This window comes from Manis javanica, chromosome 7 (genome assembly GCF_040802235.1).
Source record: "Manis javanica isolate MJ-LG chromosome 7, MJ_LKY, whole genome shotgun sequence".
In the NCBI taxonomy this organism is placed as follows: domain Eukaryota; kingdom Metazoa; phylum Chordata; class Mammalia; order Pholidota; family Manidae; genus Manis; species Manis javanica.
The window spans coordinates 113558636-113585061 of NC_133162.1; the positions used below are offsets into that span (position 1 = coordinate 113558636).

General features: G+C 38.9%; 1 protein-coding gene across 17 annotated transcripts in view; it reads right to left on the reverse strand.

Annotated features, from left to right (window-relative positions):
* Window positions 1-26426, reverse strand: part of GTDC1 (glycosyltransferase like domain containing 1) — a 352224-nt gene that overhangs the window by 61042 nt on the left and 264756 nt on the right. For 15 of the 17 annotated variants that reach the window (XR_012133380.1, XR_012133381.1, XR_005061974.2 and 12 more), the window contains one exon: window positions 542-883. The exons of the other annotated variants lie outside the window; for them this stretch is intronic. Coding sequence is in view for 12 of the 15 variants with exons in the window: in XM_073241398.1 (XP_073097499.1) it covers window positions 542-883 (342 nt within the window). In the remaining 3 variants the exon portion in view is untranslated. The remainder of the gene's footprint in view (window positions 1-541; window positions 884-26426) is intronic. 17 annotated transcript variants of the gene reach the window in all.

A 26426-nucleotide genomic window follows, 5' to 3' on the forward strand; every position in this document is an offset into this window, starting at 1 on the left:
CCTCTATTTAGAGGAGATTCTTCTGGAAAGTATTTTGCTTAGCACAATGCAGAGGCATTTGAGAGAAGGGAAACAGTTGCAAATACCCTGATACATATTATGAGAAGCGAAATAAAGGCACACAGTTGAAACTGGTCAAATTAGTAAATAATGGAAATTGTTTCTGTTTTAACAGTTATGCTGCTTTAACAATGTGTATATGTGAAATAGTTACGTGACAACATTACATAGATCTTATATGGGATACTATTCTGATGCTTTGTAACTTCTTGAACAAGATCTGATTTCCTACAAGTGCCTTGCTGATGTTAGCTGAGCAAATTGCTGGAAATAATTACCTGTAATTAAAATTTAATCTAAACACATAACTATTTATATAAAGATACTGAGTAGCACCACCTTGGCACTGTATTAGAAGTATTGCCACACTAAAATGATCTTCTAAAGCTACAGGGACAACGGATTCCTAAGTCAATCATCAGAACATATTTTCTATTACCACTTCTACAACTCTTACTGAATTGGTGTGTCTTAAACTTACCACCTGTGAGGCCAGACAATGTGCAATGGTCTTTGCTGATCATCAATTCCACCTGAAATGTCACAGTGCTTAAAAGGTGTATTTTGTTTATTTTCCTCATGAAGAGAGCTTGAATTATCTGACGAACTGCACGTGCTTAGGTCTGACTCCTGTGTAAGTGAGCTGCCCAGGTTTTCTTGCACAGCATCACAAGGTCCAGGTTCTGAATGGAAATTCTTTGATAAATTCTCAGATTCCCTCTCTTCCTGTTGGAATGGGAGGGCCATGGATGGAGAAGCACCACCATTTCCCTTAAGGCTGAGAATCTTCTGTAAATGGGTTGTTTTGTGCTTGGGCATGAATCTGTTATAAGAAGGAAATGAAATGTACTTTTAGTGAAGACACTATTTAAAAATAATTCCTTATCTTTCTGTAAGGACATCATGATGTATAAAACATAAAAAGTAAAGATATAACAAACATTTGAATGGTTTCCAAAGAGTTTCTGTGGCTACAACACCTGCACTACACAGACGATAAAAAATAAGATTAGAGAGGTAGTTTATCACTCCCCACTCATCTCTCTGGAGTTCCCTTTTCCAGTCACCATGTGGCCTAGCACTTATTTTCAAGCCATGCTTGCTCATTAACCTACAAAAATGCTTGAAACTTCCTTGATTAACACTAGTCATTTCTGCTCACTAGTCATTTCTGTTCACATGACTATTTCTGTATTCCTGGGCACAAGTACACACGTTTTTACTGAATTGACCTTGCTAACATTTCTTGAAGGATGTTTTTATATCTCTCCCCTATCTTCCCATAATGCTTCATCTTACAGAGTTCCACATCTGTTATTTATTGTCAGAAGCCTCTAAATAAAATGAAATCAAGGAGCTGGCCATCTATTGGGGAGCAAACAGTAGAGTTCAGAACAGATAGAGTGGGAGACAGAAGTGACTAACCCTGTGGAGGAACACAATATATAAAAAATGGACATTCCAACTTTTGAAACAGAACTAGTGATTAATTCTAACTTGGATAAGTGAAGGCTTAGAGATGGTTTTAGTTGAAGAATTTTGAAAGGCAGAGAGGGAGAAACTCTAGACTGAGGGAACAGTATGATCAAAGGTAAGGGGTGTGAAGACACATGAACTCTTTAGGGACTAACATGCAACCCAAAGAGGCTGTGACCAGGTCCTGGGATCAAAGGTCTAGAGAGGTAAACTGAGGCCAGACAACAAATGCTTTCTCAGAGTCCATGAAGCCCTCCTGGACTTGGCCCCTTTCCCAGATTGCCAAGTGAGTGAAGAAATGAGAGTACATGCATTTAAAAGAGAGGTGAGGCAGAAGAACCACAGAAGGGGAGCAGTAAGCGACATCAGAAGAATCAAAAGAATCCAGGAGAGTAACATACTATTGATGTGAATTACAAGTCTCCAAAGAATGGGTTAAAAAAAACCTCAAGAAACCTTAGAAATGTGTATGAAAGGGTGTAAACAGTGCAGAAGTGCTACAGCACCTGAAACAACAAGGGGCTCTTGGCTGCTCCACGGGCAGTTCCTGTGGGGGGGAGCGGGCAGAAAGCAGCCTGCAGGTGGTGGCATGAATGAGGGAGAGGCACAGAAGGAGAGACTGCGAGGGGAAGAGCGACAGGGCAAGATTTATTTTCTTGAATGGGTACATGGGGGTGTTTTCTTGGGCATTCACTCGGGGATGCAGTAAGGGAGCAGGGTCCTGACAAAACAGGAAGACCTACAAGATGGAAGCAGGAGAACAGCACAGCATGTATGATACTGGCAGCATTCTTGGCATGGGGGAAGTACGACCTTATAAAAGGGAACAAACCCAACTTTCTTACGAAGCTAAGGGAGAAAAATGAAATTGAAAAAAGTTTCAGGTGGCAGGTGTGGGATTAAGGTGTGCCAACAAACCATTAGGCAAGGCCATCTACAGGCGGAGATGGAGTGTAACAGGGAGCGGAGGGATCAGGAATGCACTGTGGGGAGGAGACAGGAAGCCCCCTAGGTCTGAAGCAGCAGCTGAGGGGCAGTGAGGACCAGTGGGGGTTCCTCCGCCAGCCGGAAACCATGGCCTTGGCTGGAGTCAGCTGTGTACCTTCTAGAACCAAGACGCTTGTGTTAGGGGCTCTTGTGCTTTTTTCTAAAACCCTTAGAGAAAAACCACCTGATATATAAGAACCTGCCCAAATAATAAGTACATGATTGTATATAGGTAGATAAAACACAGAAAATGGTGCTAACCACCTTGGTATATGCCCCGACAAAATAATAAATGTGTTCTTCGTTTAAAATGGAAAGAAACGTGGGCATATATAGATTATAGTTTCAGATCTCACAAGTCTCAAGTTATTAAGGGAACTAACCAACTTTTTTATGAAACATATTCAAAATACTGAGGAGGAGACTCTAACGAAGTAAAAATCAACATAAATATTCCCACTGATCACCATGTAAGGTGCACAACAAAACAACATTGTGACAGTATCTTCAACTTCTTCTAAACAAATGAAACAAATGGTAATAGAAGGAACATCTGTACATAGTTGGAAAACAACAATAAAGCCAGGGAAGTAACCTATTTGTTTCTGTCGGATAAAGAATGCCAGGCAAGCTTAAAAAGGACTTAAGCAGAATTACAAACTTAGTGAACAAAGGAGTCATAATTAAAAAACCAAAAAAATCAGTGGGCACTGAAACAACATATCTCCATTTTAGAAAACAGTACCATGACCCATTTTACTCATAAAATCCATTTATATTGGCCCGCATGTGAGCAAGACTGCAAATTAAAAGAGACGGGAGATTGGCTAAAGGGTTGTAAACAAAGGGAATTGGTAACTAACAAGGAATTTAGCTGTGGGCAAGGTGCTATGCCTGTTTTTATTCAACATGTTTCCTAAATGTCCTCTAGGATGAACAGAATCTCATGTTAACATGGGTTGTGGATGGTTGACTTGATAGGTGCTGGTGAATAAGGACATGGAAAGATGCAGAATATAAATATGGTCAATAACCAAAACTCAACTACTAATGTTATGGAATTGAAAAAATAGAAATGAGCCTGAATCGAAGTGGGACACATGGTTTAGAGTTTGACAAGATGAACCTGTGCTGATCTGACCCGCAAACTGACGCCACTTTGTTACGGATCATGTTGTACAGGGATGGGAGATGCCGAGTCTGTAGGGGCAGAACTCTGTGTGAATGCTGATTTCACTTGGGGCACTTGACAACTGTATGTTTGAAAATTAGAGAGTTCTTAGAAGAGCAATAATAGTGATTAAGGCAATGGGAGAATTGATTTATGAGGGCAGATTACAGGAGCTAAATATGAATAGCCTGGTTAAGTGACAACTAGAGGGGTACATAATAGGAGTCTCTAAGGAAAGAGAGTAATTATTTAACTGGGTACAAGGGGGTATAACTAGGAATAATGAGATGAAATTAAGAATGGGAAAATTTAAGCTGAATTTCGACAAAAACTCCCCAACAGTATAATTTATTAGCTCATGGTATAAATTCCCTATGGAAATGCTATCGCTAGGGAAATTTAATAATAGAAGTGGACAAAATACCAACAACCAATATTGGTAATAATCCAGTATTCGAAAGAAGGTAGTTAACATGCTACGCTTTCCATGTTTACAATACCTTGTAATGTTTATCTTTAATAGTCTGTTTACGAAGTTATTGTTACCTAATTGAGTATTTAGGCAGTTAGCAAAATCTAAAAGGAAGTATGTCATTTAGGTGAGGGAAGTTAAGATCACTTTAGTTTTCATATACTCAGTAGTAATAAGCTGTAATAATTTTTACTACTTTGTTTCAGCAGAGCTGGTCCCAAAGCAAGCTGGACAAGTGTATTAATATTTCTACAGAACAAAAAACAATCCTCATTCCACACAGTCTATTCTTATTTTCTGTGCCATGGAACTCATATTTTCATAGACATGTTTAATATAAACAATTTATTGCCATAACAGAAATCAAGAAACTTTATTTCAGCTTTTCTAAATGTAGTTCTATGGTCAATTACTTCACATCAATACCAAGATCAAATAGGCTATAATACTAACAAGCAGTTTGCTTAATAATAGCACCACACTCATTAACTCATCCAGAACATTCTTACTCAGATGCTATTTGTAATGTACAGTTAAGAGAAGCTTGGCAATAAACTGTTCTATGCTAAAAAATAAAGTAATACCTTTCTGACTGGGTGAAACTGGCTTTTTTATAGCACTGGAGAGAATGTGCTGTCCTGTTGTTAACTCAAGGGAGTGAACATGCAAATTGGCACATGTCTGAGCACTTCCTTTCCCTGCCCCAGCTCCAAATCTGGTGGGGGTGCCAATGAGAAGAGAACAGGTCCTGAGGTAGGAGGGAAAGAGGGAAATGAAGGAAATGAAGGAGTCAGGAGAAAGCCAGTGAGCTGCCTTTTAGAACATGCCAGATTTGCTATTTAATAATCCCTTCCATTTTTTTTTAAGGAATGCCACTGCCCACCCCACTCACAGAACACCTTCCCTTGTTCCTCAGTCTCTCAAATGTTCTATCAAAACCTGTTGTCACTTTTAGAAATGTTCTGATTACTGTAATCATTTTCAGTCTGTTATTAACCATGGGACCCCACCTCTAATTTCTTTTTCAACCAATAGCAATTCTGTGGAGCAGAAGTACAGCCTCCCTACTGTCTCCCCTCCTTTTAAACACCCTTCCTTTCTCTCCACCTCTGTCCCTCAATGTGGTTCCAGAGGCACTGCCACAAAACCCCAGTACTATGTTGGGCAATGGCTAAAGACGCAGCTGGAATACGTATTTTCTAGACCTAAATTTGATTGCTTCTCCCTACTTCCCACAACCAAACACACAAGCCTAGAACTGGACCTGCAGGCGTGAGTGGCCGAGTGCCTTATTCACATCAGTCAAGAAAAGTCTAGGTTCGAGAGGAGTTTTAAATGTTGTTAGGATTGATGGCAAACACAGGAAATGCTCTAGGCACCTTAGCTTATTTCTGCTGAAGTTGAGAAGCTACAGTGTGTCTAGGTGGCTAACAGATAATCAAGAGGAAGACAATAAAATGCAGCAAGTCAAGTAAATTCAGGACATTAATATTGATTCACGTGTGTTGAAAAGTATGTCATGGCTGAAATGTACATCACAGTGGAATACACTGCTTACAAATGTCTTTTTGAGAGATTTCGATAAAAAGTACTTAATAGAGTGAGTTCAGTCTATAGAATCTCATAAATACCCACAGATTAGAGTCCACAAAGCAGGTATTATCAATAGTCTTGCTTCTCAGAACAGATTGGGAAAACAGTATGTGAGAAAAAAATAATGTATATTAGGGGATGATTCAAGAGAAAGACAGAGAGCATAACTGTTCACAGAGTATTCCAAATTTGAGCCCATAACAAAGGGAGAGTGTTAGCAACTGGAGTAAGGAAACTGGCCAGCACGCGGGGCAGGCACAGAGAGGGTGCTGACCGAGCTCAGCCTATTCTGCTGTGGCTCAGGTCTGGGGTAGGGAGAGTCATAGGGCCTCTGCATTGAATCCTTTGGCTGAAGTTTCACACGGTGTTGTGCGCACCATGAGTTCCATGGGACACATGCAGGTGCTGTGCTAGGGATTTTGTGAGAAAAAAGTCTAGGAAATGCTCGGTCAAACCAACTTACACATTTCTTCACTACAGAACTCTGAAAGCCCTGCTAGTGTGTACTATAAATAGGTTCACTCATTTGTTCTTTTGTTCATTCAATAAATAGTTATTGAGCACCTATTACGTGATGGCATACTGTGTTTGTTGTTCCCAAACTTAACACTTAATGGAACAAGGAACTCTCCCTCCACCCCCTGCCCAAATGCAGACACACAGAGACACCTTAAGAATGAATATTCAGCAAAAGTTACTCTGGGAAACACTACTTGAGACAGAGTCTGGAAAACAGGGGGATCCAGATTGGCAGTGGCTTACGTTATACGTAGAGACGGCCAAAGGAGTGGGAAAATGCATTCACGTGAGCAGGTCATGAAACTCAAACCAAAGGCCATGCTCCAAGGCCACACATCAGCAAACAAAGGAGAGTTTGAAGGAACTCAGAACCCATGAGAAAAATGACAGAAGATACAGCTTAAGGCTAATACGGATGAGAGCGGAAAAAAATATCATTCGATTTTATCACAGCAGTTTCTGTGGATTCCTAGATAGAAACCATATTGAGAATTGAGGAGAAAGGAAATAGGAATCAAAGATAAATAACTTTTCCAAAACCAACTGGCAAGACACATCCACGCAGTTCAGTGATTTAAGTTCTTGGGTGATTTATAACAAAAACTATTTATTGTTTCCAAACAATGTGTTGGAAATTAATTACAAAATTAACATTTTCAGCATTTAGCCACATAAGCAAATATCAGAGATAATTAAAAAATCATGCTAGCCCACATGTGTCCAATACATCATTTATATGGTAAGCAGATTTATATAGAACTATAAAGTATAAAAGTAAAAATCTTGACCTAGCATTCTTATGTATATACATACACCCTCTATACCTCTTGCCACAGTTATCTTCACCAAATAAAGGAATCACAAGCAAGGAAATCTATCATAATTAAAACTAGATGTTTGGAGAGCACAACATTAAATAGAAAGGCAGATTTATGCTTTGTTGGTTGGTCATAGAAGGGTTGCTCTTCTTTCCTGGAGATGGCTAAGGACTAATGTTCATGAAGTAGATGGGACATGCCTACAGAGGTTGTTTCAAGAAGAAACTCCTGGCACAATATTATTTGAACAAATCTGAATCACAGGTGAATCAATCACAGTCCACATGCACACAGCACAAATGTTTAGGGAGAACAGCCGTCCAACACCATGGTGGCTGGTGAGGCCACATTTAGATGTTGGGTGTTCAGGGCCTGAACCAAATCTCCCATGGTGTAAACTTGCAAAGCCAACATGAAGTACTGACAGCAGTGAGAAGAGCATAGACAAGAGTGTCCTGCTTGGACCATGAAGAATCTTGTATGTGGCAAAATCAGAAACAGGATCCATGGAAACGAGCTGCAGTTAAAATTAACAAGCAAACCCTTATTAGCCTGAGAAATGTATACCGAAACTGAAAGCAAATTTGTGGTTATCAGACTGGCTGCATTAGCCATGTCTGGTCCCAGAAATGGTGCATTTAGTGAAGACAGCCCTTCTCCTGAAGGTCGCCTAAAGAGAAGCATAAGCTTCATTTCCCCGGTTTAAAGTCCATCATTTTCTGACATCTATTCTTTGAATAGTTGGGATGTTTGGCTGTCATAGGAAAAGAGGCTTCTGTTCCCATGAGCTTTTCCTTTCTATTTTAATTTCACACTAACATTTCTAAGAATCATTTCTGAAAATCTAACACTTTTCCATATATCTAATTTATACCATTTGTTTACATTATTTATTCTGACAACATAGTGTATGTGATTAGCATTTTTTAACTTAAGTAACTATGCCTCAATTCCCCATTCTCTCTTGATTTCAAAGTTTTAGATTGCATACATTGCTAAATTAACTGCCCGCTAGTTAGAGCAGTTTGTCTTATGTGATTTACAAAAATCCCTTTATGACATACTACTTCCATACAGAAAATTTAAGGTCCTTAAACATGTATGAGATTAAAAAAGTACCTTGCATGTGATAGCATCATCCTTGTGAAATCCAGAACCATCCTTGTGACCACACGTATGCATATGTCTCATGATCTCCACTCCTCCCCAAAAAGAGCTCTCTCAGAGCAACAAAACCCTCCAGTCTACACAAGGTTTACTGTAGTAATTCAATACACTTATGCAAAGCTGTAGGCTACACTGCAAATAGGGAATCTCTTGTTTTCCTACCTCCAACTTGAAGCACTTTCCATCCACTGGTGATGAATTCCCTAAGACCCACACACTACTTTCTGATTGCGTGGGTCCCCTTCCGACAATCCCTGTCCCCAACCTGTGTCACCTTGCCAACGATCCTGGAACTAAGCCCTAATTCGGATCCAGCCCTGAATCATGCCCTGCTTTCCACTGTTGGTCTTGTTGGAAACCAGTCTTAAATTCCCAGTGTATTAATCACCTTCCATGCTCAATTCATTATACTCTTCAAAAAGGGCAATACATGAGTTCACAGGAATCGTTCACAAATGGGATAATTTCAGGTACCACAGTAAGCTTATGTGAAAGATTATTTTGGGAGAGCAGCTAGAGGGAAATCTCTGTGTGGCACCTTAAGGAACTTGACTCAGACAATGGGCATGTTGAAGATTGGAGAATCCAGGCTGTATCGGTACACAGGATTGCCCTGGCACTTCCTGTATTTGTAAATGTGTTCAAGTCAGTTAATTCCTTTGAACCTCAGTTTCCTAATCTACAAAATGGGATATTATCTGTTCTTACATATTTCTTGAGAGGATTAAGAGAGAGAACATGTATTGGTCATGATGTGTAGAATCTAAATAAATTTTCCATCCCTTGTTTATTCATGTAACATCTGTATTTATGGAATATTCCTAAGGGCATCTTGGGTAACGCCACATTTCCTAGTCAGTCAGTGAATGAGTCACTGTGTTGAATCAGTCAACAGATATTCATTCAACAAATATTTAAGCTCCTTATTTGTGCAAGAGGTTACGTCTATATTTACAATGTTTTAAGTGCATGTGCAGTAACATTTCATATTTACTGATTTTTATCTCTGAGCCACTGCAATTGTAAATTATCCATATCACCTTTAAACTAAACTATTTACTGATTCCGTTACTAAAATGATCTTTTTAATTCAAATGTAAAAACTTGCTCATCATTTGTTTCATTAATAACTCAGGCAAATTTTCAAAACTTTCTATCCATTCATGTCACTCAACTTAGCAGTATATAAAAAGTGAAGAAGTTCCCAAACGTGAATCTGAAGTAAACTCTTGAGCAAGAGGAAGTAGCTGTTTCATAGGCACAAAGACTCAGCAAGCTGCTTTATAAGGATTTCCCCTGTTGGTGAGTGAATGTTCTCACTACTCTGGGAATTATGACTTTTATAGCATCAACAAAGCACTGAGGGAGACTCTACAAATGATGTCTAATCGTGTGTTCTACTCCATGATTTTTTTTGGTGATAGGGGAGCCATTATTTGGAGGTTGAAAGCAGAATGGGAAAGTTTGCTATTATTGAAAAAGGGAGCACTTTCTTATTTTCAAACAAATAGAAGAATTCCCCTATGGCATTGTTTCCAAATGCAGTCTCCTTGAGAGCATGGCGTCTCTTCACTGGTACCATGGACTGAACCGTGTTCCCTCAAAATTCATATGCTGGAGCCCTGACGACTACCACCGTGGCTGCACCTGGAGGTGGGGGTTTCGGGAGGTAACTAGGGGTAAAAGATGGCATAAGGATTGGGCCTTGATCTGATTGGACTGTGGCCTTATAAGAAGGGGGAGAGATCTCTCTGTTTCCTCTTCCTCTCTCCTTTCCCACCTCCCTCCTGCCACCACACCTGTGAGGACACAGCCAGAAGGCAGCCATCTGCAAGCCAGGCAGACAGTCCTACTCAGAACCAACCAAACAGGCCTTTGATCTCAGACCTCCAGCCTCCAGAACTGTGAGAAAATAAATTTCTGTTGTTTAAACCACCCAGCCTATGGTATTTTGTTATGGCAGCCTGAGATGACTAATACAACTGGATACTCTTGTAGGAAAAAGGGAGAAAGGGGGAACAACATAGTTTGTGAAATATTGTGAACAGAGCATGGGGAAAATAATGGAATTGGAGGGGCTCTGTCTATGTTGATGGACAGTGACAACAAGAGAATACTGTAATGGAAGAGGGAGCTATCAAAACTGAAAAGAGAATTTGGGTTATTAAAAAGGAGAAAATGTTTTGTATATTTTATTATTGAAGCAAAAAATGTTACTTTTTAAACCACAAGTAACTAAAAAAAGAATGGAGAATTGGGTTTTAGGAAAGGAATTTTTCTTAAAAATTTGTTTGGTTGTGAATAATGTCATTTAATCACTCAAAACCTGGGTTTTTCATCTGTTCAGTGAGAATGAGGCCAGCCCTAGACTTCTCAAAGAAGAGTGTTTCTAAGGGGAAAATGACATTACTGGGTCAAGCAGGGCTTTAGGCATATTGCAGGGTTTCAGAATCAGGGCTCTGCCACTTACCAGCTGAACTGGGAAAAAGTCTTTTCTCTAGTATCAGTGACTCCAACGGTAAAATGGGGATAATACTAACGCTGCCTTGCAGAATTGTGTTTCCCGTGTTGCTTGGCACACAGTAAAAGCTCGGCAAATGCTCTTCTTTTTTATTGCTGATAATAATGGTGAAGACCACTATCACCATGTTGTCGTTGTTACTAAAGAGATACTCAAGATTTTAAAAGCTCTAGTGTCTGACTCTACTGCTCCTTTCATAGTAAAGACCTCGTTACAAACCAGAGAGAGACCCAGGCCTTTTTTAAGATGTATCTTTCTTGTGAACTCTTACAAGTTACACTTTAGCCATCCACTTAAGGCAGGCATTTTAATATGTTACCTTATTTTCTTTTTTGTAGTAGTCAAAGATATGTACTCATGCCTAGAGGCACGTTAATTACAAAAGGCCCATTAATTACAAAAGGCCCAATGTTATAAATCAAACAAATATATTCCTCCCTTTCTATTATGCGTTTCCTATAGTATTTTTTACTATCTTATGCTTTGATTTTTCTTTCCTTTTATCCATTCATTTTTCTAAGAGACTCCATCTTTTCCCTTCTAAAGCTGCATAAACCAAGAAAGTAAAACCAGGAAATGTAAAACACCAGTTTCCAGGTCTCTGAAGCATGAACAGATGGGCATAAAAAATCCAGTCTTTTTTTTTTTTTTCACTTGCTATCCACAACCTGAATCAATCAAACTTCCCAGCAAATCCAACTTACAGCACAGCCCTCTTTTTCTTCTTTTGCTCATCATTTGTTTCATTAATAACTCAGGCAAATTTTCAAAACATTAAATGCTTCAGTACTAAGTACTGATTCACGTCGTTTTGATTCTATTGCTAATTTTTGAGTCACAGAAACTGACTTTATTTTGAACTAATATTAGAAGATACAATATTGTTACATTTACATTTGAAATAAATCCTTTAAGTATACAAAGTGAGTGTCTAAGTGGGGATGAGATATACAAAGTGATAAGTATTCAAAAAGTTTATAAGTAAACTGGCTCTGGAGAGGGAAGGCTCTCTGGAGAAAGAGATCTTTTAGCTGAGACCTCGCTGATGATTAGATGTTATCCAGATGTGGGAGGGAGAGGTGGGTGGTGGTAAGAGTAACAGCATGTGCAAAGGGCCTAGGGAGAAATCATGGCTGGGGATTAAAAACAAAATATGGCCAGAGCATTGAGTGGGTGTGCATAGAGTGTGGGTAGGGGAGAGGAGGGGTAAAAATGAGACCTGAAAAAATAACCAGGAGTGACTTTTTTGCCCTTAAGAGTAGAGGTCAAGGTGTGAAGGGGTATGTGGGGGGGACTCGGTGAAGGGGGGAGCCTAGTAAACATAATGTCCTTCATGTAACTGTAGATTAATGATACCAAAATTTAAAAAAAAAAAGAGTGTAAGTCAAGGGTTTTTAGCCATCTGAGAGGTTTATAGTCAGACTGGGTCTGAATAAACACAGTGGCTGCAGTGGGAAGAAATGGATTGGGGGAAACATGGTGGAGTGTGCACCAATTTTAAATCCCCCTTGCTTTTTGAATCTCCACTAAAATAGTGTCAGGGGAATGTTTTCTTAAAGGCATAGTTTCCCGAACACAGAGACAAAAAACCAAGAAAGATGACAATAGAAAAAAATAGTCCCCTGAATTTGAGAAGATGGAAAGCAGACAGAGGAGTGGTGTTTGCATACAGGAGGAGACAGGGCACCTGTACGTGTGTGACTGTGTTTGTGCATGACATGTCTGCCAGGAAGCAGCAGCTCATGTGCCCCAGAGCAACTCTAAAAGGCTCAGGAATTGGACACATCAGGTGTCTCTGGATGTGCAAATGCACAGCAGAACTGAAAACAGAACTGGCAGCAATTCTATATAATGTGAACTCAAATATTCTGATGATCTCCCCAAGCTCACACGGCCCATGCAGTGGGCAACTATCCTCTCCCCCACCCCCACCTTCTATCTCAACAGCAGAAAGGTGGCTTCCTCACTGGGGGACCTGAACCATAGGAAACAAGCAAGGCTGAGGACAAGGATGTGGAAAACTAAGTGGCAGAGTGTTCATTTATTGGTGATTCCTGTCCAGTGCCCTTTCCCCACCTGGTTCTCAGACAGCTGGAGATTCTGCTTCCAGGAGCCTTTCTCTGGACATTAACTTGACTGACATAGCAACACTGATTTGTGTAGAGGCCACAACAAAACAATTAAACCCCTGTTTGTCCATCTGATGAGAAAGGTCCTAGTCAACAAGACGTGTCTCTGAAACTCTAATCATCTTTTAGGTATCACTCTAAATATGAACAGAGCGCCAGGGACCATCAGACAGTTGAAGAAATAAGTATGAACAAGTCTGAAATAAGTATGAGAAAGCCGACAAGTAGAAGAAAGGAACTTGGAAGAAGCCGAGACAATGTGGAGGGTAGAAGAAAACTTTCTGAAAAAATCCTATAATATCCACAATGGTAAAAAAGATTTTATAGCCATGATGGGAAAAATAGGATGTAATAAAAAAGGATACTCAAGAACAAAAAAGAGTGCTTGCAAATAAAAATAACATAACTGTTAGAAAAATGAACAGAAGAGTTAGAAGGTGAAGTTGAGAAAATGTTACAGAAAGCAAAACAAAAACAAAAACAAAGGAAAGAAAATAGGAGAGGAGGCAATAAAATTAGGTCACTTTAAGGTTCAATATTAACTAATCAGAGTTGAAGAAAGTGAATACTGAGAAAGTGGGGGAGAAAAATCAAATTAGAACTACAAGAAAATTCTTTGTACTGAAGGAGTGACTGCCAACCATAAGAAAGGAACAAAAATCCAATCCAAATAGAACCATTATGAACTTTCAGAACAGCAGGGGTAAAAAGAAAGTCTAGTACTTTTTGAGACAGTGAACTGGAGAGTCACACGCAAGGAATCAGAAATAGATAGGAATTAGAGACAAATAGAAAACAATGGAACATTACCTCAAACTTAGGAAAGAAACAATTTTCAATGAGAGCTCACAACTGTCAAATAACAATCAAACGTGAGGCAGGATACAAGTTATTTTCAGGAACACAAGGTATTCAGAAATTTTAGCTCCCATGTGCATGTCTTGAAAGCAGTGGTGGTGCGTGCACCCCAAATGAGAAAGTGAAGCAAAGAGAGAGACGTGGAATCTGGGAAATAATTGACTCAAGGGTTCAGAAGGAGCCAGAATGAACAGGAGCAGGAGAATCGAGGCCTCCTGGATGGATGAAGGGATCCCAGAGAACAGTGGAAACGAAATGATTTCGATACGGCTGGCCGTAATATCCAAAAGATAAATTAGTGACAGTGACAGAGCTTGGAATGGGTTTGTGAGTGGCAAATAAAGTCAAAGTAATGATGAGCTCCAGCAAAAAGTGAAGAGTTGTGGAGGGAAGGAAACCTAATCATAGAACACAATGATGCTCAGCAGGGAACACTTCTTATATAGCAATAATGCTATAAACATAGAATATTTAATTAACTAAAAGTTGAGATACAGCCATCTTGGAAAGATAGGGTGAGAGAAAGTGGATGTAAGAGAGCTAATTAAATCATCATTTCTACTGGTAGTAGTCCATAGATACTATCTCATATTTTAAATATAATGAAGAAAGAGCAAGACAAAAAAACAATCAAAAGTCGTGTCAGCGGTGCCTCTGGGGCCGGGGAACGTAGGGGTGGGAAGGATCAGGGAAAGGGATTTTGCTTTGTATTACAGATATTTTCTGACTTTTTAAAACTAAATATATGTGTTACCTTTAGAGTTCATTATTTTAATAATCTCTGGAAATTTCTTGCCAACATCTCTGAATACCTCTAACATTTTCTGTAATTTTTCCTTCTGGAACTCCTATTAGACATAGTTGGATTCTTCTTATTTCGTAAACTCTAAGCTCCCAAATCACTAATTCTCTCTTCACACGTGCTTACTACTTAACTTATCCACATAATTTTAATGAATGTATAACAGTTTTACTTAGTTCTTTTAAAAAATATGCATTAATTTTTATAGTATCTTTTATTTCTCATGTTTTTGATTTATTTTCATGCCATTTATTGTTTTAAAAGCCTCGTTTATTTTCTCTATCCAGAACTTCTAGTGTCTGAAATTCTTAATCATCTAATCACACACTAAGTAAGTGTAACAGATAATTTATGACTTGCTAAACTGGAAGAGAAATTGGACAGGTAGTATCAGAAGAGAAGGTTTTGAAGAGAGGCAGGAATGACTAGTTCACATACAGCTAGCTATTGATCAGGGTGCCTGGCAAGAGCTACAGATTCACCAAAGTGAGGCAGTGGGGAAAGGCTTGTACTGAAGTGATGCCCTCACTTGAAAAAAAAAAAAAATCTCACCAGCTTTCCAAATTCTAAGACCTTTACTTAAGCTATTAGGCAATCAGCAGGTATTTATAGAGTATCCACTCAAGCTCAAATCTTTGCTAAAAGAATTGGAAAAAAAAAATCAGACATTTTAACATATGGTTGAATTTCCCTCTTCTAAGCTTTAAAAAGAGATAGTATGTTGGCCATCTTTTAGGACACGCTCAACATTATCTTGAGGTTCAACATATTTGCACAGGAGTTTTTACTTTCCACCTTGAACTATACCTTCTTTCAAAAGTGGGCTCGTGAATATGGGCAAATACTTTACATAGAGACTTACAAACATCGATTCACAGCTTGTATTAAGATTATTTGGGTCATAACCATAAAGATGTACAGACATTTCTTTAAATGCTAAATTGGATATAAGTTGAAATTCTATTCCTTTAATCATATCATAAATGCCCTAAGAATAGTCACTATTCAGTGGAGTTTTCATACAAAAAAACAACAAAATTATAATCTTAAAAATGTAAATATTCCACAATTTAGCTGTGTTGAGAGTCTGCATCTTATTGGCATGGTCTATTTTGAAGTATTGCATATACCACCTGAACTTCCAATACATACCTTAATTTAACACATTTAACACTTCAAGAACATATGGCAGGGCATAACTGAGTTCTAAGGGTGTCAAAAGCCAGATTATTCTAGAACTGAATGTTAAACTGGGAGTAGGTAGCAAATGGCCAGATGGCTCTGTAGCAAACTGCCGAAGGCCATCTAAAACCAATCCACATGTAGTAGGTGTATTCCAACAGAGAATTATAGACAACAAAACAATGACATACCAAAGTCTTACTACAACAATATCTTTGTTAAGCCAGAAATCACATTTCAATTTTATAGAACTGGAGTCAAAAAAAAAACTTACACTTTACTTCCCACAGTAAATGAATGAGCAAAATCAACTCTATTGCCTCTCAGGTTTATGACCCACAGTCGATGCTTAATATGTATCTGCTGAATGAAAGAATGAATGCCTTCATATGAGGAACTGGAAGGCTTTATGATACACTATTCTATGCTTTTCTGGGTCCTTACTGTTTCTGTATACTGAATGCGTGGTTTGGGAGTTTGAGTGTATTTTAGTTAGGTGGTTTGCGTATATGAAGTAGAAAGAGTTAAGGTTGGTTGAAGGGTAATTATTTCTTGATGGAAGAACATAGAAAGTATAACAGTTCAACTATTGCTTTAGCAAACTCAGCTCTTCATTCCTAATCTACAATGCAAATAGTATACAAAATAAGGTTTCATGAAAGAGTGACTGTCACATCAACAGGAAAGAGAATGAAGACCTGCTATGCAGTATTATTAGATACATTGAATTTGTTGTCACTAAGATCAACAAAATACTACTTGGAAGGACTACATACTGGACATAGAAATAGCTTGGCAATACAGAATACGCCTTCGATATTTTTTTCTACTTTAATGTAGTGGGGTTATACCTCTAGAAAAAATGAATATCAATGTATTGATGGTTTTGGTCATTATTTAAAAAGTAATAAACTAATCAGAAAGCATTTGTGATAAGTGACAATCCATGTTGACCACGTAACTCTATGTCACACAATGTGGAATGGGATTTTTCCTATTATCCTGGCATTTCAGCTGAGATCCTAATGCTGAAGATCAATACTGACAAAAACTAAACAGAGATGCTAGACACACCTCTACTGGACTTGCTAAAGGTAGAAATATTGGGTTCGTAACTCTTACTCATCACTACCTAACGGCCTACATACAAGGGGGACATTCACAGGATGGACAGGCTCTGTGAGAACCTCATAGAGATTTGGGATGTTTGCCAGAGGGGAGGGAGGCTGACATCTCTTTCTCCAAATTGGATGCCACCAAAACTCAAAAGCCTCCTCCTGCTCTTAGAACAGAGCTCAGGCGTGTTCTCGGAAGAACCTAACGTCCCCTCATTAAACAGGGCATAGATCCTGATGATGGCTCTGACTTCAAGATTCCGAAAGGTCGGAAGCTGACTGAAGCTGTGTCATGAAGAAAGGGGCAAGGCAAGAAGAAAGGGGAAAGCAATGGAAGGAGCCTCCATTTTTTACCATTTGGAAGGGACAATTTTTTTTTTCCTTGTGGTCCTAGGAAAGGGGAGCCATGCATCAGATTGAAAGGACTATGCTCAATAAGGCTGCCTTCAGGGCAAGGGACACATTCCTGTGAAAGGAGCTGAGAGAGGGAAGTAGCTCGGGGTCACCCAGACAGGGTTTCATCCATGCTGGGGAACACCTCCGTGTGCGAGGTCTCCGCAGGAGAGGCTCAGAAGAGCACCCCTGTGAACAACACAGAAGAGCTGGCATTTAGCTATTGCCTGCCAAAAGGCATCTGATCCTAAAATGGCACCAGCTATGTAATAAGTCTTCACTCTTTTCCTCCAGCCCTTCCTCCCAGTTCTGACCCTACCACAGGAGCTCGAAGGGGAGGGGAAAGTTTGAAAGGAAGTGTATGAAACTGGTTTATTGAATGGGTCGGGTTTGATGGATATAGTGAGGGAACAGCTCTATTTTTCCCTCGGTCACTGCCTTCAAACACACTCTCAGGTCTCCTTTCTCTTTGTGTTGGTGAGAGTTTGGGCTGATACCTCAGCTTTCTGGCTTGTGATTATTTTTTTCTGGTACTGCTAACATTTCTTATTTTTCTTACCTCTTCATGTTATAATCTAGGAGAAGGAACAGTCTTTTTTAAACATGACACTAAAGCCAGAAACCACAAAAATAAAGAACAGATTTGTCCGTATAAAAATTTTTTAAAATATCAGAAGCTTCCTAAATACAACTGAAAGGCAACATACAAAAGTGAAAGGAATATTTCAAGCACATACAACACATGAAGAGTCAATCAGTTAATTCTCAGAAATCAATGGGGCTAGCTGTCAGGTATCCCCGAGCTCAGTTAGCTTGGCTACTAAGGGACCTTGTTGCTGTGTGACTTCAGGCGATTCATTTGACATCTCTGGGCTTCAGTTTCCTCATCTATGAAGGGGGATGAATACCATTACCTACATCAGTGGGCTGTGGGGAGACTGAAATCATATATTTTATGTAAAGCATTTGGCATAGTGTCCAGCAAAGCGTATGTACTCAGATAAACATCAGCTCTGTATTATGACCACCATCATCAAACCTCCAAGTGGCTAGTTATGAGCAGTAAAAATTAATTTATAAGCCTTTTTTTTTTTTTTTTGGTCTTTATTGCCATAGTTTTCCACAACGAGCACATGTTACTCTGGTAGGGAAAATACATGACTATTTCAAATAAAAAATAAGAAGAGAGGCATTTGTGAGCCTCTGCCAACTTTACAAACTAGAGAAAGGCAGCTGCTTGCTCCTCACTCGGGCAAGAGTTGATGTCCTGTTTAGTTTGTTATATGTAGTGTCCCTCAGAGTTACTGAATAGGCAAAATGTTTCTCTTCCAACATAGGCAAGAACCATCTGGTCATTCATTGATAGAAATAAATACCTGAGCACAAACTGTTTCTACTGATCAGCATATATACACACAAGACATGTGAAAGGCATAAAAGCTTTAGAAAACAGTCACAGGAATAGAATCTGTATCACAGCCTTATGCTACGTTATCACGTCAGGTTTTACTTGTTTATCATATCACTTTATTTACTGTAATGAAAAATTACTCCTAGGACTCAGTTTCCTTTACTGGCATAGCCATTCATTCCAGGCCAATTTTATAAAAATAAGGAAACGGAAAGATACTGATGTCATTGTCGGATGAAGCAAAACCACATGAGAGGCCCTGCTCTGGTGCTCATTTAGGTTAGATGGAAGTAAAAGGGAAGAAGTTCTGGGATGTATGTGTCACACTATTTGAATGGCTGCCCTCCACAAACAAGCCCAATTTACAAGAGAAGAACATATAAGGGAAAAGAGGGTTTCAACTTTTAAACTACATTACTAAGTACCCATTTGCTTCTAAACTTTAAAGCAGTGCTGAATCGCATTTGGATAGAGTTATAGCATTGCTTTAAACACACACGCACACCCAGACGCACACACTATGGAGGTAATCCAGTGACTCCTGCAGCACAGATGTGCACAAGAATGCTCTAAGTGATTAAGATAGGGCTTTAAAGTTAGTTAATTAGAAACATCTCTTTTTCTATGATCAACATTGATAGTAGCTCTGAGTTCTGATTGGTGGGAATTTAAATTTAAATTTAGGTTTAAAATTTAAAATGCATAGACACCCCTGAGACTTGCTCTTGTCTTGAACTGTCTTAGAGTGAGGGTCCTCAGTCTCTAAACTCCTTTGATTAGGCCTGACAGTTTAAAAAACAGAATTCTGCTCAACTTATATTACTAAAATGAGCTGTTCATAAATAGCATTTATCCTTTCTTGGAAGGAAAGATAACAAAAATTGTAAGTGTAATATTTTAAAACCTATCTTGATAGGAAGAAATCATTGTCATCATAACTAAAACCATACCGCTCTGCTCTGATTATTGGCATGAGCCTTTCTAACAAGCCAAAAGACCACTGAGAGGGTAAAATTTAATAACTTAGAGGAAACTGTTCAGCCTAGCGCTTAGCACTTTTATGAAGTAGTTGCTTTATAAAATTTCAGTTTTGCAGAAATGAAGGTGATTGCCTGAGAAAGGAAACCTAGAGAGTTACAATAAGCATGTGCTTATTTTTTAAGGTCAAATTTCATTTCATGAGACTTCCTATCAACTTCTCAATCTACGAGTTCTAGTGGAGAGACATTTCTGCCATTGGAGATGGTAAAGTTGCAGTCACATGAAGGTCCTAAAGGTCAAATGAGGCTGCTTCGCATTGGCATCCCACCGCCTGACCCAAGCCCCATCCATAGGGAAGACAAGTCAGACCCAGTCTCCTGAGATCATGCTGACAAAGAACAATCCACCTTCTGTGGATGACTCAAAGAATGGATTAACTTAGGTCATCTTCTAAAAAATACGCTACTCTTCTACTGGAGAACAATACAGCTGCATTCTTTAAGAGAGACATACTCAATCATTTTTGCCTGCTAGGTAATGGCAAAGGCACTTATGTGCAAAACTGTGGACCTTCCGTCTTGTTTTATTTATGTTACGTTCACAACTCCTGGGAAGTTGATTACAATGCCAATTAAATTTCCCGCTCATTGAAGTGTCACATATGTCCTAGAAATAGTACTGGGAGGGGAGGTAGGGTGTGTGCATAAAAATTCTTCAGTAGAGGTGGAGTGTAGCAAGCTACCTTTGGACTTGAATTTCAGGGTCATCACCTAATAGGTAAGTAATCCTGGGTGTACAAAATAACCTAGCTGAGCCATTGGTTTTTCACTTATTAATGGGAACAATCTCCTAGAGTTTTAAGGATTTGCTGAAGTGGTATATGTATAAGTGATGCATAACAGAGACTACACATCAATAAATCCATTTCACACTGAGACCACTAGCTGTAGAAAGAAAACATACCTGCTTAGCCTAGATAATCTAGTTGCTGATGTTTTTTCGTGTGATTATTAAAGAGTCTCTCAGAAAAGTTCCAGAACTGGCTGATGAATTCATAAATTTTCTTATATTTATTTTTCTATCTTTAAATAGCTCCCACTGAATCCCTCACCTTGCACTGATGGCTATCAATGGTAACAGAGGTCTGAATACTTCCCAGATGCCTGAGTAGCAAGAATGGACAGCTATGATGACAACAACTCACCAACCCTTGTCACCTGTTTTCATCTTTCCACTATTTCTGACTGGAGCAGCTGCATACAGCACCAAAAGAAAACAATGGAAGGAGAGGAAAAGCCAGTTTGGGGAATACATTGCAGGCTGGGTGTTAAGTGTAGAGATTTGAGAACTGGCTCTCAAAACATATAGTAGCAAAGCTCAGAAAGAGTGGGAAATAAATAGGAAAGAACCTCATACCTAGATGCCAGTATCAAAGTTTTCATTCTTAGGAATGTTTTCCCCTCTCCCACTTCCTCTTAGTCAAAACACTAGTGATAATTCGTACTCAAGTTTTCAAATAGGTAGGCAGATATTCAGTTCCCACTGAGTTACTATACATGTTTAACACGTTTACGCTATTTTTGCCATACCTCATGGAAAGCAAAAGAAAACTATTGGAAACACTGTTGACAGTTTGTGGTGTTTCTTTTTATTTTTCTTCAATTGCATAATGTTACATAGGTAACCTACAAAAGTAACTAAATGTTATTGTGGGATAACATTATTATTTTACTCAAGAATGCTCTCTGTAAAAATATTACTAAGCTCAGTAGTTTATCAAAACCATTTAGGATTATAGGAATGAATTGGGTTGAAAAAGCTGTCTAGAGTTTTACACTATGTTCATAGAAATAGAGCTTATTCTTCACAACAATAAAATCTACCTACAATGTCTTTTCTAGAAAACTTTTCTACAACTAGAAAACTTGATGGAATGGTTCCTTGTAAGTTTAAATCATGGGAGGGAGTCTGAGTAATTTTCAAGGCATAAATCATATGTCACACATCTCTGAATTATTAACCTGGGAACCCTGGGCTTCAGGGATTCCCTGAATTCCCTGTAATTATATGGAAAAGTGTGTTTGTATATGGTACTTATATGCATTTTTCTAAAGAAAGAGCTCATAAATGTCAGCTGACTTCTAAAGTGCTTAAGATACACCCATAAGGTTAAGAATAATTCATTCATTACATAAATATATTTCATATGACTACTCTTTGCTAGGCACTCTGCTAAGCATGGAAGCACACAGAAGATGTAGCCATTGACCTCTGTATTTTAGAATCTAGTGATCAATTTTAATAGGGGAGGCAGGTGAAATCATTAATCTTGCCACCCTGCTAATCATACTTCTCTTCTTATCTAACCCCACCTCATCTAATCTTTTTTACTAAACCCCACAATCTCCATGGGTCCAACTGTCCTTCACATAATCTATACAGAATTGCCACCACCACACCTTCACTGATGTTGTTCAGTCAAACTGAGGTGCCCTCTCTCCTCTTCTGAAAGTTTCAGTTCAAGACCCACCTTACTCAAAATGCTTTCTCTGAGACTCCTGAATGTTGATGGCTACATATGCTCTGCTTTTGCGTACCTTCATTTTCCCATATGGAATAAAAAGGGAGCTGTAGAAAGTAGGAGTCATGTCTTACAGGCACAAATATTTTCATTTGTGCTCCTGCCTATGTTGGGTCTACTCTAAATGCCAATTTGCTTTCTGCTGGAGAAGATGAATGGATTGAAGGATATCTCTCTGAACTGGATTAAAACAGAAGAAGAAGGAGGTCTTCTCAGAAGGAAATCCAAAAGAAAAAGATGTTAAGAAAGCAGAGGAAAATACATGACAAGAGAGGAGTCAGCAAAAGAATATGTGCCAAGAGAGCTGGGAAGGAAAGTGTGCAATTGGAATTGTACCAAAGGTGCTGGGCTCTCCACGGAGGGTGATTCCAGATGCACAACAAAGCTCTAGGAGTATTCTCAGATCTTAGGAGGTAGGCATAATGCTGTTACTAATTGCAGTCAGAAGAGAATCCTCATGGAACTTGCTCATTCCTGTGAACAAAGCTGTAGCCAAACTAAGTAAGAGGCACGTTGTCTTCCTACAGCATGAATCTTAGTGGGAGAAGAAGCCTGCCAAGACTTATAAAATTTCCCTACTTCTGTTCACTCCTTTTGGAATGAATGCTACAGCCAGACAAAGCTCATACCGCTGTGGATCTTACCATGGTTGCATATCAGGAGCCTTAAAATATTGGGGACTTTTAAAATACTTATTTCTAGGACCCACACTCAACCTCGGATTCAGTGACCTGGGATGGCCCCTGGCGACTGGTATTCTTCATACCAGGTGATTCTTAAGTGCCACTAGGATTAAAACCTGCTGCATGTGCTATCTAAGAAGAAAATGTAAGGACTTGGGGAGGAGGGTGTAGTGCGAGGCTCTGAACGGTGCTGTTCACCTCTTTTTTAAAGGGAAGATCATAACCTTGGAAAAGAAAATAGCACATAAAGAGCAAACAGGTGGCTGCATGGATATGCTAAGGGTTGGTTTTATACACTCCAAAAAGGAAAGAATACATTAGGAAAAGTATTTTCATGAAGCTAGAAAAGAATATCCCTAATTTGCCAATATCATCAAGAAGCCTCTAAGCTAAATTTTAGAAGAAGGAGTGGGAGAAAAGCACTCAGACACAATTGTAAAACCTGAAACCATGGGGGATGAAACAAAGCAGCAGTAGTAAAACTGCCCAGAATTAAAGAGAAACCAACTAGGATGAAAACTGAGCCTAAAGCATCTGTACACAAATAGACAAAGTTTGAACAAGAGGTTGATTTAACTTGCAATTATCATGCAAGAAAGTATACTCTTAAGGGGCGTGACTGATGTCTAAGGTGCTGTAGGGAATGGGGAGAGGGAGCAGGTGAAAACTCAGAGTGCAGGCCTGGAGTATTAGGATTCTGGGTTCCAGTTATTACTTGCTAGAGGTGTAGCCTTGGGCAAGATCCTTACCTTCGCCAAGCCTCAGTCTCCCCGTAGGTAAATGGAGAGAATGATATCCACATCATAGGATATGTTAGCTTAGTATATTTAGTATCAAATGAACCCATAGATGTTAATAACCTAGTGCTGAATGTGGCACATAGAAATCAATAAATACTAGCATTTTAATGTCAGTGTTTTTAAGAGTAAATATTGGCCAAAAGAAAAACTTTGTCCAAAATAAAAAAGATTTGCTCAAAGGAGAGGGCTCTGTACATGACAAATATCTATCTTGTAAATTACAAACTAAGGGTGGAAGCATTTAGAAGAAAAGAGAAAAAATGATGGTGATTTGTTTGGTTTTTTTTCCCCTTCTAAGTGCACTCCAGACTGTCAGGCCAGGTAGAAGATATGGTTTGGTAAGAGACTACAACACTGGCACAGAAATATAAAGCAGTGGTGAGGGACTCCGACCCTGAGGACACCATCTGGAAGTCTTGCTTGGCAAAAACAGCTCTGGATAAGTTCCTGACTTACTTTCCTAAGAGCTTAAACTCTAAGAAGGAAGATGAAGCAAGTAGAGAAACTACTTTTCTAAACTTAAATCAGACAATCTGAGATGAAGGGATGAGTACAGGATGTGAAAACGATCAGGAACTTCGTGGCCACTTAATATTGTGAAATTCTTAGCAACAGAGGAAAAAATTATGGAGACTAAAATTTGGTATATGCTTATACTAAAGAGAAATATTTCAAAACCCTGATAGAATACAGGTAGGTATTGTCTCATGGAAAAGACATATGGAAAGTATAAAACGTACTCTGGCTTATGGAATAATGGCTAATTCAAGAAATGTCAATGAGGGAAGATGTCTAAAAGCAGAAGGGTGTGAGCATATCCTTGTGGATGCATAACCAAGCGTAGAAGAGTGACCTCCTGCGCCCAGACTGCCACGTAGTCACAGAGTCCACCTGTTCTCTGTTCAAGAGGGTAGAATTGAGGTGACCGGGCATAGTGAGAAAATTTCATTTTGGTTCCTTCTAAGGCAAAATAGATGAACAATGAGAGCCATCCCCTGGACCACACACACCACTAAGATTCCAAGATCATTTTTAAGCTAAGTTGGAACAGAATCCAGGACAGAGTAATTAATGCAAGTCTGGCTTCCCTAGTAATGCAAAAAGATTTAGATTCATTCTTGCCTGCCCCGAAAGGCTGGGGGTTTCATCCACGTGCACACACATCACTGTACAGCCCTCTCCCACTCTGCAAGTTTTTTTTGTCTGCCTGCTGGGCCAGCCCAGGAGCAGTAGGGGTGATTCTACTCTGTTCCCTTCCATAGCGCAGCACCTGGCACCAAGACAAGCTTTTGTTTCCCAATGGAATTCAGACACTTGTTACCGGTGCATTTTTTTGGTTGTTGTTAAGGCTGCAAAAACATCAGAGGAGGTGGTCACAGGATGCCAAACTCAGCTTCAGATTCCATCTCTAGTCCATTTTCTCAGTTCTATTTGAAAATGGAAAAAAAATCCCCAATCGTTTAACTGAAGTTGCTGATGCTTCTCATTTCATGCTACTAAGAAGTACTACAGTTTCTATGCTTCATTTTTAAGTGGAGTTCAATTAAAGTCAATGTTGTTCTAAAAATTCCTCTGTCTCCTTTAAATTATCTGAGCCTGAGCCACTGTTTTGTTTTGTTTCATTTTGTTTTAAGGTCATATCAACAGGGTGGTTGGGATGAGCACTTTAGCAACAGCCTGAAACAAATTCCCTTTTCTTGAGGTTTGGTCTCTCAAGTACTTTCCTGATGTCCACTGACTACAACATGTGTCCATTCTGATGTACAGCTTTGGCATGTTCCTCTAGTCCCCCGTGGTATCTGACAGCACCACAACTTTCCAAAGAAAGAGTTTTTAAGCTCAAATATAACAAAAGTTCTATACTTATTAAAAGCATACATGAGAGAGCTTTCATTTCTTCATTCAACAGATTACATACCTTAAAAAAGAATTACATTTTAATCAGTGCTACAATTTAAAGTTATGAAGAGGCCATAGTTTTTTTCTAAAAAGAAAGCATCATGGCTGAGTACCTATATGTCAAATGCAAAAAAACATAATAGTTATCAATTCACAAAGGAACTTAATTTAACACTTGACAGATGTTTAGAAGCTTTGAGGCACATATCTGTCAAGTCTCAAAGAGGCTAATAATAATGGTGTAAGTAAAAGAAAAGTTTCAACATTTTCTTCATCTTAACAGTTTTGAGAAGGGTATGGCTTATAATTTTGTTAGAAATAGTCCTCAAAAATATAAAATATTAGCTCAGTTTAGCCAGAATATATTCACTCTGAAAATTCAGGTCCTTTTCATCCATTCACAAATTTTGCTAAATGAAGCTGAAAAGAAATGGGCATTTGAAAGCAAATGGGACACCCCAAATCACCTAGCCCTTTCTTATTTCACTGTATCTTTTCATTAAACTAATACCAGGATACCAGAGCATATAATTTCCTAGGGGCTGGAAATCCCTCTAATCAAGATTTTTTAAATTGATGTCTCCTTTAACTGGACTCCTTTTGTATTGTATACAACACAGAGGGAAATGCTATCATAACACTTCAACAGTTAAGTGACTTTATGAGAAAAATAGTTCCAAATGTTTACTAAAACCTTCCAAACCGCACCAAAGAACATTATCGTAATATTATGTTTCCCCATTGCCTCCATTATTTAAGCTTGCCTCTCTTGAAATGATACTTGGATGAGAAACTTACATTTATGTAA